At 45.6% G+C, this 16,365-nt stretch overlaps 2 protein-coding genes and 1 long non-coding RNA gene across 6 annotated transcripts in view; 1 reads left to right on the forward strand and 2 right to left on the reverse strand.

Annotated features, from left to right (window-relative positions):
• The window catches only part of nrd1b (nardilysin b (N-arginine dibasic convertase)), a 14,580-nt gene extending 9,867 nt beyond the window's left edge, over positions 1-4,713 (reverse strand). Inside the window, exons 1-9 of one of the 2 annotated variants that reach the window (XM_035646865.2) lie at positions 4,581-4,713; positions 3,355-3,559; positions 2,724-2,985; positions 2,565-2,646; positions 1,894-2,047; positions 1,714-1,787; positions 1,271-1,366; positions 490-612; positions 80-137 (exon numbers count right to left, since the gene is read on the reverse strand). In XM_035646865.2, coding sequence (XP_035502758.1) covers positions 80-137; positions 490-612; positions 1,271-1,366; positions 1,714-1,787; positions 1,894-2,047; positions 2,565-2,646; positions 2,724-2,985; positions 3,355-3,533 — 1,028 coding nt within the window. In that variant the 5' untranslated portion in view covers positions 3,534-3,559; positions 4,581-4,713. Of the gene's footprint in view, positions 1-79; positions 138-489; positions 613-1,270; positions 1,367-1,713; positions 1,788-1,893; positions 2,048-2,564; positions 2,647-2,723; positions 2,986-3,354; positions 3,560-4,353; positions 4,546-4,580 lie in introns of those variants that run through there. The other variant, XM_047336828.1, reaches the window with a different exon arrangement.
• On the forward strand, positions 1,897-2,824 carry LOC118317839. The gene is made up of 2 exons (XR_004795544.2): positions 1,897-2,139; positions 2,513-2,824. It is a non-coding gene; the product is annotated as an uncharacterized LOC118317839 (long non-coding RNA).
• An 875-nt stretch (positions 4,714-5,588) lies between the features above and the next one.
• rab3b (RAB3B, member RAS oncogene family) lies at positions 5,589-16,138 on the reverse strand. Of its 3 annotated transcripts, none has more exons than XM_035647477.2 (5): positions 15,927-16,138; positions 11,830-12,054; positions 9,786-9,904; positions 9,564-9,688; positions 5,589-8,235 (listed from the first exon to the last, which is right to left on the reverse strand). In XM_035647477.2, the coding sequence occupies exons 2-5, from the start codon at positions 12,052-12,054 to the stop codon at positions 8,051-8,053; spliced, it is 654 nt and encodes a 217-aa protein (XP_035503370.1). In that variant the 5' UTR covers positions 15,927-16,138; the 3' UTR covers positions 5,589-8,050. The 3 variants fall into 3 exon arrangements, with proteins under 3 accessions (XP_035503370.1, XP_035503369.1, XP_035503371.1); XM_035647476.2 differs by lacking the exon at positions 15,927-16,138 and adding an exon at positions 15,248-15,716; XM_035647478.2 differs by lacking the exon at positions 15,927-16,138 and adding an exon at positions 12,650-14,059.
• Positions 16,139-16,365: the final 227 nt, after the last annotated feature.

Here is a 16,365-nt window from a genome sequence, read left to right on the forward strand (position 1 = left end):
ACTTTTCATTCTGCGATCAGATTGTTATTGTTGTCATTATTAGTTTTAAAATGAGAGCGTGTGTGTTCCGTCGTCGTACTTTTTGGGAACGTTGATGAAGATTTCTCTCACCCACTGCTCCAGAGTGTCCAGCGTCTCTGCAGAACAAAAGAATCAGAATGTGACCATGATCATAATTATGCTAACACCTGGGGGTTGCTGACACGTTAGCACAGGCCCCGGGCTCACAGGACTTTTCTCTACTGCTGCTCTCTTCCTCTGAATCTCACTTTCAACAAACCAATCACAACTCACCACTCAGAACCGTTTTTAATGTTCCCTGTTACATAATTTATACTGTCCATTATCAGTTACTTTAACTATTAACAGTCCAGAGCCCAAAGATCTCACATTGAGTGAACCTTCCCTCTCAACGTGACAGAATTTTCTTGCGGTTACGTTTCACGGCAGCTTTGACGAGGCGGCCATCTTTTTAAAAAAGCTCCGTACCTTTGGACTGAACGGCGAGCGTCATGTAGTGAGCAGAGTAATATCTCCTCCAGAAGTGCCTTAGCCGCTGGTACGTGTTGATCTGTTTCTCTCTGGGCTCGTGTTTTAATGTCTGAGCGTTTCCTGGTGGGAACAACAACAACATCTGTTAAACGACAAAGATAGAAAAGTTCGGGAAAACATTTTTATCTTGTGAGGAGAAATGAACTGAGTCAATGTTGAGGTTTCATCTCCTCTGTAAACACACAACTTCACCGAAATGAGTTTTTTCTTTACAGTACATTTATTATGATAAAGATGAAATATAGCCATCAACCAGTGGATATGAACGGCATGTTTTTATTTTGATTAAATTGTCAAAGTGACATCATATATGTATCAAAGACAGAAACAGCTCGAACAGAAAGAATCTTGAGATATTGAAGTTTCATGTGACGTTTGCCTCCATTAGAAACACGAAAAATCTTGTAATCAAAATCTTTTTTATTCCATTTTTCATTTTAACTTAAAAAAAAAAGTTTACACACAAACCAGAGTTTTGTTTGTTTTTCCTCAGCTCAACTGAGGAGCCATGTTTTCAGTTGTTGTTGTTAATGATTTATGACATTATAACTGTTACTCTGCACAAAAGACGATGATGTTTCCTCTGAGCTGAATAAAAAAGAAAACGATAAGAAACAGAAATCTAAAAATCTAGTCACGTACAACGTAAAGTAAGATCTGTGTCGTGTTCCACAAAAACAAACAGTGTGTGTGTCTGTGTGTGTGTGTGTGTTCTTACCCCAGCAGAATTTGCTCATAGGGTGTCCAGGTTTTGCCAGACTCCCGAACAGCATCTCCTTCCGGTGCGCGTCCGACGGCCTCGCCAGCTGATACTCTGGACACAGGACACAGAGTCACGACGGAGGTGAATGACAAGAGAGAAGAGAGTGGAGTTGGTTTTCTTTATTTGTACCGTTGTTTATCAATTTTTTGTTTTTCTAGGATTGGTGTTTATTGACAGATATTTTTCCGCACAGAGCAAACAGCTAACGGACTGTGAGGAAATATTCACTGATTTTTACAAATCGAGTGTTGCATTAAAAGAGTCGCTAACTGCCCCGATATGTGTTGGTGTGGATCTGGAAAAAGGGGGCGGAGCCAGGAATGTTTGATCTCTTTGATCGCAGAGAATAATTCATGAAAACCATCAGACACATTTAATGAGTCTCAGGTTGGACTCACCGCTGTCCACGGCCTCCACCTCTCTGTCAATGGCGTCTTCAATCATCAGAGGACAGATGAAGAACTGAGCCCACCTGAAACACAACAGTATTAGTCAATCAACACTTCATTCATCTGTAGCTATTCAGATAAAGGAAGTAGATGAAAAATGAGGAAGCAGAAGACGTCGCAGACTCTCACCTGTCGAGCGCCTCTCTGAAATACTTCCTCTGCACGTCGAACTGAAAGATGGTTCTCTCGCAGTCGGTGGAGGCATTGTCACTTCCTCCGTGCTTCTTCAGGAAGGCGTCAAAACCGTTCTCCGCCGGGTATTTCTCACTGCCCATGAACACCACTGAACGAACAGCAGGGAGAGAGAGAAACATAAAAGAAAAGAAAAAAAAGAATTTAGTCAAAGATGCAGGAAAAGGATTTTCTCCAGGTCAGGTATTCTGCAAAATTTACACACACACACACACACACACACACACACACACACACACACAGGCCTGATTTACCGTACATAATAAAATGTGTCGCTGTGTCGCTGAAGGGGAAACGTGAAGCCTCTCAGGCCCGTGTTGGTCAGAGCCCGTGGGTTTATTACTGAGCCTTTAGTGGTGGAACTGCGCCTCCCAGTGTCATAACACAGTTGCTCGGTTCTTGGTATAATGACACAAAGCTAAAGCACGACGAGAATTTCCACTGCCCCAGAAAGTAAAAGGCAGATTCCACTGAATCACATGATGCATAACACCCGATACTGAATGATACTGAAGTTTAATTCAAGCGAACTCCATGTTTTGATCTGATACTTAAGAACGTTCCAACACCCCGACCGACCCTCAGTTTCTCTCCAGCCCTTGACTCACTGTGTTCCAGGAAGTGGGCGAGGCCGGGCAGGTCGTCCGGGTCACTGAAGCTCCCCACGCTGATGCACAGAGCCGCTGCCGCCTGGAAGCGCACACACGGAAAAAACAATCAGCACCCACATGACGGCTAGAGGGAAACACATTATCACGTCAGCCCACCTGCTTCTCGGAGCTCCCTCCCTTCTTCTTCTCCTCTGTGTTCTCCTCGTCCAGCTCCTCAAAGTCGCTGTCCTGCTCCGCTTCTTCCTTGTCCTCCTCGTCCTCCTCCGACCCCTCGCCAGAGTCCCCTTCGTCTTCCCCTTTCCCCTCCTCCTCCTCCTCCTCCTCACTCGCCTTGTCCTCTCCGTTTTCGTCCTTCATGTCGGAGCCGCTGAAGTCGGAGATGAGGAGCGCTCGCAGACCGTTGCTCAGCTCGATGTACCTGCAGAGAGAGAAGAGGACGACATTATCTCTGAGTTTAACCATAAACTTCAGTAAAAAATTGCTATGAATAAAAACAAAAAACACAAATAAAACAAAATATATAGAACTATTCTTTTTATATAAAATGCAAGTCTTTTCTGCATCGTTTTCATATGAGCAAACATAAACTTTGACAAGTTGACATGTCCATCAAAGTCTCCCGTCTCTCACACCGACCCCCCATCCTTTATTTTTGTGAAAAAACCTTCAACAAATTAAAAACCGTTGGGATCGTGAAGTTCGTCCCGACAGTCGGAGCCTCAGTCGACCTCGGGACGCGTTGGCGTCTGCTGACATTTTAAAAAAACAGATGCTTCTCGTCTCGCACCTGTATTTCTTTGGGTCACTGGGTGATTTGATGATCTCTACGTCATCGTCGTCGCTGGCGGCAGCCGCCTGGGTCCTGGAGTCGTCTGCTGACGCCGGTGGCGGCGGCTCGCCCTGGTCCGGGGCGGACGCCTGTCCCGGTGCACAGCCGGCGCTCTGAGACTTGTTGGTCTGAGGCATGTTTCTCCTCTGGAGTGCTACAGTGACTACACGTGAAGAAAAAGAACATACATGTATGTGAATATACATATAGGTCTGTAAATCGGGCACGTGCATCATCGTTTGGCAGAAAATATGCATTACTAGTATTCCATATGGCCAGAAGTATGTGGACACCTCAGACTTTGTTTCTCTCATTTCAAGATTTGTTTTCCACGTCACTGGACGTTGAATATGATGCTCAGACGAAGTTGTGTTCATCTTTTATCTTAAAGTCAAACGCAGAGGAGATCAGGTAAAACAGCAGAGACTCAGTTCAGAGATTCAGTCGTTTTTAAAGGAATTTGAATGTTTTTCCCACTTTACATTTACACTAATAAATACCTTAGGACAGAGCTTCTTTGTGTTTTTGGTGTCTTTTAATCTGAACCTGTTTTGATAAACGTTAATAAGTGTGAACTTCCTGTTTCAGTCAGTAATAATAAATATGAGCTTTTAGCAGGAAGCGGCTGTCACATCATACAGGTCAATGACAATAATCTGACGTGTTCAACGTAGCTTTTAAAATAATATATACATATATACATGGTGCCGAATTGAAGAGCGACTCATCTTGTCATTTTGAAACTATCTCGACTCATATTTTAGTCTCGTATTAATTCGCTGATAAGAGGCAGAATCAAAAATCTAAGGTTTTTTAAACGCAGTTCGGTGACACGAGACTTTAACGCCTGTGCGTCAGAGAGACGTCCGTTTACCGAGACAGTTGAACGAACGACAACGTCCCAAACGTCACGAAGATGACAGGATAACGTACAATATTCAGAAAAAGACTCATCACCTCGTTAACGGTCAAACTTAACCGGTGTTTAACCGGCAGGGTGAGATGCTAACTCGGTTAGCTCCCACGTTAGCCTTCGATAATCCTGTAGTTCAGCCACCACAGTCTGAGCCGCGGTGAGTTTCATTCAACCCGCGGCTGCTCGGAGAAACGTTACGGCACAAACACGAGACAACACGTTTTGTTCGTTGTCAGGTTTATTAAATAGAAAACAGATTAATCGTCACCTTTTGTTTCCGTTAGCTTACAGTCTGAAGTGTCTAGTCTCTCTGCGCAAGTCCCGGCCGGAAGCGCTGAGCCAAAACAAAGCCCGTGATTCGCTGAGAGCACGTCGATCACAGACTGAAGGTGCTTCTGATTGGTCCTCGTCTTCTTCTTTGGTTCTTTAAGTGTAACCAGCTGGAGCGTTATTGCCACCTGCTGTTGTGTTAGAGCCTCAGGTTCTTGTTTTCACTCCACGATCTTGTAGATCAGTGAAGATGTTTCATAAATTCTCCACGTGCACGGGTGAACTTATGTTTCTGTACATCAATACTTGTTTTTTCGGGGGTTTTTCTATTTTCTATTTTGTTATTTTTGTTATTTTTTCTTACTTATTTGTTATTATTGATCATTTATTTATTTACTTAAAAAATGATTCTCCTCTCTTTCTGAGTGTAAGGGTTGGGTGGGGATTGATAAATATATGCACATAAATATATATATATATATATATATATATATATATATATTTAAGTTTTGTTAAGTTTAGTTATGTTTCATAACGTTGTTCCCTGATCGTTGACTTTTTTTGTGAAGATTGCTCTATCTGTGTTGCTAAACCGTGTTCCTCATGAACATATTGTTTTCAAATAAAAATACATGTTCCACAGACAGTCTATGATTGGTTGCAGATCTCACAGTTTCCATTATTAATGTGATGCAATAATTGAATTGAGTTTAGTGAGACTAAATCTAATCCTTCCAATCTCTCCTTTCTATTAAACCATGTCTTTTCCACTCCAGCTTCTTGTTGGAGCTGGTGCTTCTGTCAACCGTGATCCCCTCAGCACGAGGGTGAAGAGCTGGTTCATTCTTCCACAGCGACTTCGGAATCCTCACCGCTCCTCCTGGAATAAACTTTCCCAGGGAGTCAGTGGCACCAGTGGAGAAAAACTAGAGATTAAATCTGAACTAGAACGAGACAAAAACATCACAAAAGGCCCCAGAGAAAAAAACAGAAAAACAGACAAATGTTATGATTAAAGATTGTGATTTTTTTTATTATACTAAATTGCATCTATAATATACAAACATTCACAATATTTTTGTACAATCACTTTGTGCTTCTCCCCCCTGTATAGGAGCGAACTGTAAGACGACAAGTTTACATAAACTTTCTATATATATAATTTGTCCATGGTATACACAGCATAAAAAATAAATGCATTAATTCGTACAACACCAGTATGATTTTCTAATTCTATCATTTACAAATTCACTTTAAAAAATAATCATATGAAGACAATGTCAACATTATTGTACGTTTTCATCAATATGAAGACACGTGGTGGGGAGTCACACACAGATGTCCGGCTGTGGTCGCCTGTTTAACAATTTGGCAGGACATTGTTTTATTTCTATCTTCATAATATTCAATAATAAATGCACTTTTTTTTTCCTTCCTCCAGTCTTTCATATGCACACGCACTGTATCTCAGCTGACGTGATTTTATCAAAGTATCACACTTCCGTCAAAGATACTGTACACGAACACAAAAACCCTCACGACTGAACACGCAATAAATATCATGATAACCATATGCAACCACAGAACATGTTGGCTCTAATATCACACGCACACACGCACACACTCACGTTCATGTAATAAACACTGCAAACGTGACGACTATACGTGACAACACCTGCTAACGGGGGAAGGAGAGAACCATGTGCTCTTCACTCGTCAGCTCTGCTCACATGTTGCATGTGTGAGTATAAACCCCGTCAGTGTGGCGTCGGGTTGTCGGCCTGTGCAAAAAGCTACAAGCCACCGTGAAGCAGGGCTGCAGCCCCTGCTAGTCGACAGGCTCTGGACCCGAGGAGTTGATCTTTGTTTGTTTGTTCAGTTTGGTTTCTGAGTCTTGGGAAACACCAGTGAACCTCATGCGGAAGTTTAACAACAAAAGACAAATTTCAACTTTCGAGATTTGAGAAGGTGCAACCTGCCGCCTCAGGTTCGACCGGACGTTGGGTCTCTTTTGTGATGCAGAAGTCATAATTACGAGGGAAAAGTCCGCCCCCCAATTATTCTTTGGTAAATTCAAATTGTGCTTCTGTAGATTAACATGTTGTTCGATTATATTGATTTATTATATTCATGTCGGCCTTAAAAAAATGGCCGTGGTGTTAACATGAGGTAAGTGTTTCCACAGAGGCCCTGAAGTGCAAATCTCAACAGCAAATCAAAAAGTCTTTGCCGTTGTGTTTTTCCTATTTGTCGTTGTGATTTGCACTTCACGGCCTCCATGTGATTCCCTTGTTTTATGACCGTTTCTTAATGAAAAGTGCAACACAAATTTCGTTAATATGGTTCCAGTGCATACGGTCTATTGATTAGTCTGATCAGTCTCTGAGCTGTTGAAATCACTTGGCAGTAGCATGTCGGACTGCTGCTGTGTCGCTTGGGGACTCGCCCCCGTCTGTTGAGTCTGTGACTCGCTGGATGTCGGCTGCAGCCCTGCCTGAGGGTTGTGCGTCGGTGGTGTAGCCCTAAAGCGTCTTCCAAGCCAGAAAACAGCACTAAGTAAGGCCAGGAACAGTTATAGGCATTTTGATTTACAGCGTGGACCCAACTCTCACGAGCTGTCGGAGAAGCGGCCAACAGTCGATATGACTCGGTGAGCGGCCGCGACCTGTAAACGTGTGATCGTGAGCGGCTGTGGCGCTGCGAGTGTCTCGTTGGTGCTGTGATCGCCAACGGAACCCGCTCCAGGTGAACTCCGACACAATTTGAATTCAATAATGTTGCCCAGCCATGATGACTGTGGCTTCTCATCTGCAAGTCGACAATGTCATACACAAAACCTGGAGTTCGACCGTCCTGACGGTTCTGACCTCTGAAGGGACCAAAGAGCCGCAGATTTCAAAATAAAAGAAGCTAAAGCTTTAAAGCTTGTGTAACTTTCATCGCTCGTGTCATCGCACAACGCAGAGCTGTCGGTGTTCTCGAGCTGCTGTCCTTATCTTTCATTATAGGAGATTCTTAGTCAATGAGACACTTCAGAATAGCTTTGGTGCCAAGACCGAACTTTACTTTTATGTGGACATGAACGCTTTTTATGTGAAACTGGTAAATAAACTCTGACATGACATGACCAACCCATATAAACCTCCTCTGTCAGGGCGCTGGGTTCTCCTCATAACATCACCTAGGCTTAAACATCATCATCTAAACTGCGCTAAAGTCACAGGTGGAACTTCTAGTTAGCATTTCCTGGGGGGGGGGGGGGGGGGGGGGGGGGGGGGGCTGGATAGCCGATGTGAGCAGAGGTCTACTGATGTTGACTGCTCACAAGCACAGACTGAAGCAGAGAGAGTGTTGAGGAATGTGACGATAGTTAATCTGTTTTGTGTTCTTTTTTTATGTACCATAGAAATTGAAGGGGGGGGGGGGGGGGGGGCGACAGCGGAGGGGTTGTCGACAGGCGACGGACCATCAGCAGCACTTCTGAGGCAGCTGGGCGGGCTTGTCGGTCAGTCTGGTGGGCTTGACCCCCGGAGCCGCCGGCACCTCCACGTCCACGCGCTCCGACATCTTCACACAGATGATGTCCACCAGGCGCTCGAAGACCTGCCTCACGTTGACGTTCTCCTTGGCACTCGCCTCGTAGTACTCGAAGCCTGCGGGAGCACACGGGAAAACATGTGGCTTTGTTAGCCGTCGTTACAGCAACGCTTTCTCAAGGGTAGAGAAAGTGTTTTTAAAGTTTTAAAGAAAATCTGTAACTTGCAAAATCATTCGCATTTCCTGTTGTCGTCCGGCGATGGATCGGATCCATTACAGGAGACGTATTGTGCAGCAGGCGGACCGATAGCGACTCGTCCGACATGCCCCAAAACAAATGCTGCGTCCAATTACACCTGGGAACTCGGATCTCCAAGCTCGGAAGTCAGGGTGAGGTTTCCTCCGACCTTCTGAGTTGAAATGTTCGACTCGGAGGGGCGTTCCAGTTGCAACTTACGTCTCGAAGGTCGGAGATTATAATGGAGCGATAACCCCCGAGGTCCGAGGTATAATGGAACAACACAAAAGCCAGGTGAAGGGAGAGCAAAGGCCGAAACTTCCTGTTTGACCAATCAGAGCAGATTGGGCGTCTTTGGGAGGGAGGGGCCTTAAAGAGACAGATGTGGTCACTGAACATTAGAGCCTGTGAACCTTTACAGACTAACATTATGGACCTGAACATGTCTCCTTTAAACAGATCAAGGCTTTTAAAGACTAATGTTGGGCGTGGCTTCATCTATTTGAGCCTCTCAGCGTGTGTTTGCTGTGCTCACAGTTTTCTTCCCACTTCACAAATATACAAGTCCCTCAGTAAGACTTTTGTTTGAATGTGGCTGGTTAAACGATCGGTCGCGTCGTGTTGACATTTTTCATGGGAAAAACTCAATTCATCCCTTTGTACACGTTTACAATATGACCTTATAATGACCTCTTTGTTATGACAGAAGTCCTCCAGTGACCTGGTGTGTAATCTCTCCAAATTGTGTGTGAACAGAGTTGTCAGAACAAACTGTTTGACTCTGCGCAGCCTGAGGTGTGTACATTGATTCACGTCTGGTGAAAGTCAAGAAACGGCAGCGGAGCCGAAAACCAGTTGGTAATGAGAAGGTCTCACTGTCCCCGGGGCAACAGGCCAACGGATGCACACATCCTGAGGTGACATCCCTCTCTCCTGGAGTTCAACTCAAGTTTTTCAAGTGTAACTAGGTACATTTCATCGGAGTTTTTAAAAAGCCTGATTTCTGTTAGAGGATGTAAATATCATCGATGGGCAGAACTTAAACCTGTGATGTTATGTCGAGGAGATCATCACAAGAGAAAACATAATACTCCCAGTGACACCTACGTGGTGACATGAGCCCCTCTGGGCGGTGTTAGAGTTCTGTTTTCTGTGGTGTTTATTTAGCACCTGACATCCAGGACAGAGAGCATTGAGCAGCCTCACCCAGCTGGTCCGCGAGGTGTTTTCCTTTCTCCGGAGGCACGACTCTCTCCTCGTCCATGTCGCACTTGTTGCCCACCATGATCACCTGGGCGTTATCCCACGAGTACGTCTTGATCTGAGTGGCCCTGCAGACGCACACACACAAACACTCAGCAGCTCTGTCAGACTTCAATCAGAACTTCTTGTTTTGCTTCAAACCCAAGTTCCCGTCCAATCACGTACCAGTCCTGGACGGCGTTGAAGGACTCCTCGTTGGTGATGTCGTACATGAGGATGAAGCCCATGGCGCCGCGGTAGTACGCCGTGGTGATGGTGCGGTATCGCTCCTGGCCCGCCGTGTCCTGGAGACAGAAACGTAACGTCACAAGGGCGTCGACGCTGGAACTTTAGGTCACAATCTCCGCGAACGTCCTCCAGAGGTCCAAGTGTCGATCAACGCAACCGTATGAAAGTGTTCGACAGACCAACCAACATACTGATGACTCAGAACTTTTTAAAGGCACGTTCACACCAAACAGGAACTGAAGAGACACAAGTAGCTGCTGGGGGACATGAATAGAATTCTCCTTCACATCCCCAGGAATCAGAAACGGAGGAAAAACTTATAATCAGTTGTGTGATACAACTTCTGTACGTCAGAGAGACGGAACCAAAAAGGAGAAAAGTGGGATGACCAGGTCATTTGTGAACAAACGTATCTGTTGGTTGGAGTTAGCACTAGCGTTGGCAGTGGCCGAAGTCAAGTGAGTGACGCGACACAAAAAGTTGCTTCAGGCTTCGTTGGATCACATCATCGGACTGGAGATCAACACCAGAGACGCAGAGGAAGGAAAACAACAGAAACACTTCTGGATCCTGACACTGGACAAGACACAACCACAATCATCAGGATTCGTCCTCTGGGGACCAAGAATATCCACTGTGCTGTTGTTTTTTAATGTTATTCTGGACATCAGATCGTCTGTGTAATAAACTGCTGGACACTATATTCTGTTTACAGTGAGAGGGCATAAGCCCTTATACCAACATGCTAAGCTAAGCTAATACTGCACCCGTTCTGAATGTTTGATTTGGCTTCGAGTTCTGTTTCCCTGGAGACACGAGCGGTGAAATAACAAACACGACGACAGATCAGACGACCACTGATCGGATCACTCAACGAAAAAACACAGGACAGAAGATCAGACACCAGTTTAACACGTCCACAGATTCAAATAGAGACAAACTGGGATCTGTGTGACCTCCGACCCCCATCATGCTTTGATGACACGCCTGTGGCTAAGCTACGATAGCATTAGTGATCACTGTTGCAAAATATGGAGGCTGTTTAATTCATCTGTCACTGTTTGTGTGTGTGTGTGTGTGTGTGTGTGTGTGTGTGTGTGTTTTGAGTCTATTCGTAGACATCTCTGTGCTTTCAGTTTGAATCAATCAGCGCACACACACACACATCCACACGCACACACACACACACACACACACACACACACACACACACATCCACACGCACACACACACACACACACACACACACACACACACACACATCCACACGCACACACACACACACACACACACACACACACACACACACACACACACACACACCACCCTCCCCCCTCCAGGCTCCTCTGTCCCGTGCCTGGTCTCAACCTCTTCGCCCCAAGAGGTCTCTTTAATTGCCACTGAAGACAGTTGTGTGTGTGTGTGTGTGTGTGTGTGTGTGTGTGTGTGTGTGTGTGTGTGCGTGTGTGTGTGTGTATTTTGGCGAGAGACTGAGTGAGCGTGAAGAGCTGCTGCCATGGCAACAACATCACCACTGATGATGTGAGCTGGAGCCGAGAGAGAGAGGAGTCTGCGTCTGTTCTCCTCGTCCCCGGCAGCTCGTGGTCGACTCGGAGCTGAACATCATGTTACACTCTCGTGTGTCACATTGTGTCACCGTACATCTGCGGTGTAACAGTTACACTGTGAGACACGTCCGATTCAACAAGCGCTTCTATCTTCAGAAAGATGTGAATGATGAGTGAACACGATGAATTGAGGAATGGCCCGATTGAATTGAATTAATTGAAAAAACTAAAAACCTTAAGACAGGAGACGAACAGCACTCACTGATACTAATCATGTTTCCATTGGTTTCCACTAGCATTTGGCTAACAAGCTTTCACAAGACTCTATCCTGAAAGGCTGATTATGATTCTGAGAACTTATTAAAAATATGCGGTGTTGTGTAACTATATGGGACCAACACCCGTCCCCTCACCCAGATCTGCAGCTTGATCCTCTTGTCGTTGCGATACACCGTCTTCACCTTGAAGTCGATGCCCACGGTGCTGACGAAGGAGTTGCTGAAGGAGTCGTCGGCGTAGCGGAACAGGAAGGACGTCTTCCCCACGCTGCTGTTGCCGATGATCAGCAGCTTGAACATGTAGTCAAAGTTCTGGTCCGAGCCGTCCCGCTGGCCGAAACGCTGGTCTGCCTTCGCCATCTGGAACACACAAACACTTCTCTCTTCAACGCTTTTACAATTGCAGTCTCTTCCATTTTCTCAAACTTAAATACTGGACAAATTCAAATGTTGACCTGATGATGGCACTGTTAAACTCATTACAGTTCATCGTTGGGTCGGAGATACACTTGTATTTAACTGTGCGTACGCATCGCGGCTGCCTCGCGTGTTCTACACGTCCGAAAGATGCAATACGCACATGAACAGTAGGGGGCAGTGTAGGGTTCAGATGTGGTCGCGTAAAAGCATAAAAGTGTCTATTTATGTATTTTTTCCTGTTCGATGTACCACGACAAACAACATGTCAACAGCCACCTGGGTTTTAAAGAAGGCAGAAACAGTTTAACTGTTTTTTTATGATGTTTCTTCGACGGCAAATTAAATCTTTTCAATGAGCCGAAAACAGCTCCGATCTGCTCCCCCTCCTCCTCCGTCGTGACATTTCAGAAGTTTTCACTCTGCTCGGCGACGAGCTGCAGCCAAATATGATTCAGCACAAGCAGCCGACACAAAACCCGCAGCGAGTCAAACAAACAGACACGGCGCAAAACAAAGACTTCCTGCAACACTTCACCTGTCAAGTCAAACGAAGCCAAACGCGAGCAGCAGTCGACCTTGCAGACAGGTAGAGGTCAGTGTGCACAGGGCTGAAGATCCTGCTGGGCTCAATGTGGCCGTGTCAGTGGAGGCTCATCCGCTCTGTCGGAGACCGGACGGACGGACAAAAATACGCCTGAAGTGATAATTCAAGCTCGTGGAAGCTGCGGATTTGTATGTTGCTGTTCTCCAGTGATTCGTTCTGAAGCCACGTGCTGGAGAATCACTGACTTTTCTTCTGTGAGCAAAGAAAGAATCTTTCTTCCGATCCAGAACAGTCGGCTTGTGCAGACAAATGGAGAAATTGTCTGCTGCAGATCTTCCGAGCCGCTGCTTCCTACTCCAGACTCGTCATGGTATCTATTGTTTATGAGACAGAAGAGACCGAGTCTCCATCGCACTGACTGATCTCAACCGTTTGGATTTTTTCTTTAAACACCTTCACAGTAGAAACTGACAAAAATGACGAGGTTACGTTTGAAATGACACTGAGCAACGTTTCACGTGTTGTTGTTCGTGAATCTGTCTGGTTTTGTTTAGCCTCTTTTCTCTTTTTTGAACCCTCTAGTTTCTGCTTCGCATCACATTTGCCGTCTGGTTCGTCTGGTCTCAGTCGTTCCTGTTCTGTCGTCCAGCTGCTGGGCAGCGAACAGCCGCAGACACAGTCAGTGAGCGAGTGAGCATCGTGAAGCACGGTGCAGCGTTCAGCAGCTGAAGAGGCTGACGTTCCCCTCGGGAGGAGGTGGAGACCAAAAACGGAGATAAAACTGCAGCATGAATCAAACTGTGAGCAGCTACAGCCGCTGCGGGGATTGTGACAATGTCAAACTTTGGATTTACAAACTAGCACCTGGATTCATGCCATCAACACACAACAAGTGTCATTTCATAGTAGTTCAAATGGGGTCATGGTTACAGAATGAACTTGAATTGAAAATCAATATCAGCGCGTGGAAATTTTCTAAAAAAGTTCCCGAATGTTTGCTGACGCTGTCAGAAATGGTGAATTTTCGCATTGGATGGTAAATTAATATTGTAATTTATGTCATAAGGAGTTTATCTTTGTGATTATATGACACGTCTGAGGAAAATGTAAATATTCCTAATATCCGGCTATGCGCCTGCTGAATTGCAAAATCTTTAGCCTCTGCAGCTTCGAGGCGATGACAGTAATGTTAACATGAGCATCCATGTTGTTGTGGTTGTTGTTGTTGCCTGGCAGCGGTGATGTCACAGCTTAACCACCTCAACCAGGACGTCCCACTCACAACGTAAACCAGGAAATCACGAGTTCCATCTGAAGTCTGCACTCTCACAGTAACAGCAACTGCTCCAAATTAAAGATTATAATCGTGCAGAAACAGGAATATGATGCTAGTGATAATACGTAAGAGTAAAAGCACTGATACAAAAAATAAGAACTGCCTGAGAGCCACTGATACAAAACATTCACAACACAACAATCACAGCCTAATAATGAAGAACATATGCAAACATGTTAAAGACATGAAGATGAACATATGAGCCCACAGCGAACAGATGGATATAAAGACACTGAACACACTGTCAGAACATTAATGGTTATTGTTGCTCATTATAGGGAATTATTTCATTATCAAAATACACGGGGGCACATTAAACACACACACACACACACACACGGTCTGATGTGTGACAAGGACAAACGTTAATTAGAGTCTGGAGCTTTTGATAAAAACAGACCATGAACCACAGACGATTATTCAGTCGCTCCATTGTTGCACAGGTGCGATCGACGGTTCTGGATTCAGATCATCACCATCATCACCATCATCATCACCATCATCATCGCCATCATCACCATTATCATCGCCATCATCATCACCATCACCATCATCATTATCACCATCACCATCACCATCATCATCACCATCATCGCCATCATCATCATCACCATCATCGCCATCATCACCATCATCATCATCATCACCATCACCATCATAATCACCATCATTGCCATCATCACCATCACCATCATTGCCATCATCACCATCATCATCGCCATCATCATCACCATCACCATCATCACCATCATCATCATCATCACCATCACCATCATAATCACCATCATCATCATCATCACCATCACCATCACCATCATAATCACCATCATCACCATCATCACCATCATCATCACCATCATCACCATCATCATCGCCATCATCATCACCATCACCATCATCACCATCATCATCATCATCACCATCATTGCCATCATCAACATCATCATCACCATCATCATCACCATCATCATCACCATCACCATCACCATCACCATCATCATCATCATCACCATCATCGCCATCATCATCACCATCATCGCCATCATCACCATCATCATCATCATCATCACCATCATAATCATCATCATCACCATCATCATCATAATCATCACCATCACCATCACCATCATCATCACGATCATCATCACCATCATAATCATCACCATCATCATCATCATCATCATCATTACCATCATCATCATCATCATCATCACATGTTATTCCGGTCAGTGAAGGTGTTCTGTCTGTCTCACCTCTGCTGGGCGGGTCTGACGCTCTCTCTCTCTCTCTCTCTCTCTCTCTCTCTCTCTTCACCTGATGGACACGCTCGCTCGGTGTCCGGCCTCCTCCTCCAAAAAAATATATAATTGATAATAAAAATGTATAATTGATAATAAAAATGTATAGTAATAATAAGTTCTGAATCCCCAGCAGCAACGACGACGCCTCCGATCTGATCCACCGGCTCCGCCCGGTCCGTCAATCGGTTGAACCGGCTCCGTCGAGAGAAGAGCGGAATTTCTTTCCCTTCGTCCTTCCAATGAGGTGGAACTGGCTGGAAAACGTCTCCGTCCCGCGGCGCCGCACGCAGCTGCTAAAATTACGCACGGCTTTTACGCAGACACCCAGCGAGGTGGAGCGGAGGGGGGATGTTTGCAAAGGCGTCTGCTGCCTGTCTCCTCCTCCTCCTCCTCCTCTTCCTCCTCCTCCTCCTCCTCCTAAAAATAACCTCCGCTGGCTTCTCTGTGAATGAACAATGTTTTGTTTTTTCCCCCCAGTTTTCCAGGCAGCAGCTCCTCCACCCGGTCACACGGCAGATCTCAGTGTGAGGCGGGAGCGGCGGGAGCGGCGGGAGCGGCGGGAGCGGCGGGAGCGGCGGGAGCGGCGGGAGCGGCGGGAGCGGCGGGAGCGGCGGGAGCGGCGGGATCATACCTTAGGGGCCTCAGGGCCACACTGGGTTGACGTGGAATCGAACCACGACCTTCTGCACCACAGTCAGCAGTGTAGCCCACTGACTCATTAAGAACAGGAGCTCACAGTGTATCACGCTTGTCTTCCTTCAAGCTGCTCAAACATTTAAATCATATCGAGTACAGTGGCAAAAGTGGGAGGAGTCAGTGAGTCATTCGTCATCGTCTGTTCACTCTTCTGTTCTTCGGCAGTAAACGATGATAATAACAGTTTCACTTTAGTTTTCCTTTCATCACTTTTTCACTGGTGATGTCATCGTTGTAGGCGTTGCTGGAATCCAACCACTGTGTGTGTGTGTGTGTGTGTGTGAAATAAAGTTAGTCTCGGGGGGGCGGGGCTCTGTCTCTATAAAACTTGGTGACAGTTCCCTGATCTGATAAAACCCGTCGAGGAACTCCAG

Source organism: Scophthalmus maximus, chromosome 13 (assembly GCF_022379125.1).
Source record: "Scophthalmus maximus strain ysfricsl-2021 chromosome 13, ASM2237912v1, whole genome shotgun sequence".
NCBI classification, from domain to species: domain Eukaryota; kingdom Metazoa; phylum Chordata; class Actinopteri; order Pleuronectiformes; family Scophthalmidae; genus Scophthalmus; species Scophthalmus maximus.

What these genes read in the sequence shown, in the direction of transcription:
- rab3b (XM_035647477.2), bottom strand. Translation starts at nt 12,054, where the DNA reads ATGGCGAAGGCAGACCAGCGTTTCGGCCAGCGGGACGGCTCGGACCAG. An exon ending in TTCAACGCCGTCCAGGACTG is followed by an intron (nt 9,689 to 9,785) that starts GTACGTGATTGG and finishes GTGCGTCTGCAG; the next exon opens with GGCCACTCAGATCAAGACGT. An exon ending in ACACCTCGCGGACCAGCTGG is followed by an intron (nt 8,236 to 9,563) that starts GTGAGGCTGCTC and finishes GTGCTCCCGCAG; the next exon opens with GCTTCGAGTACTACGAGGCG.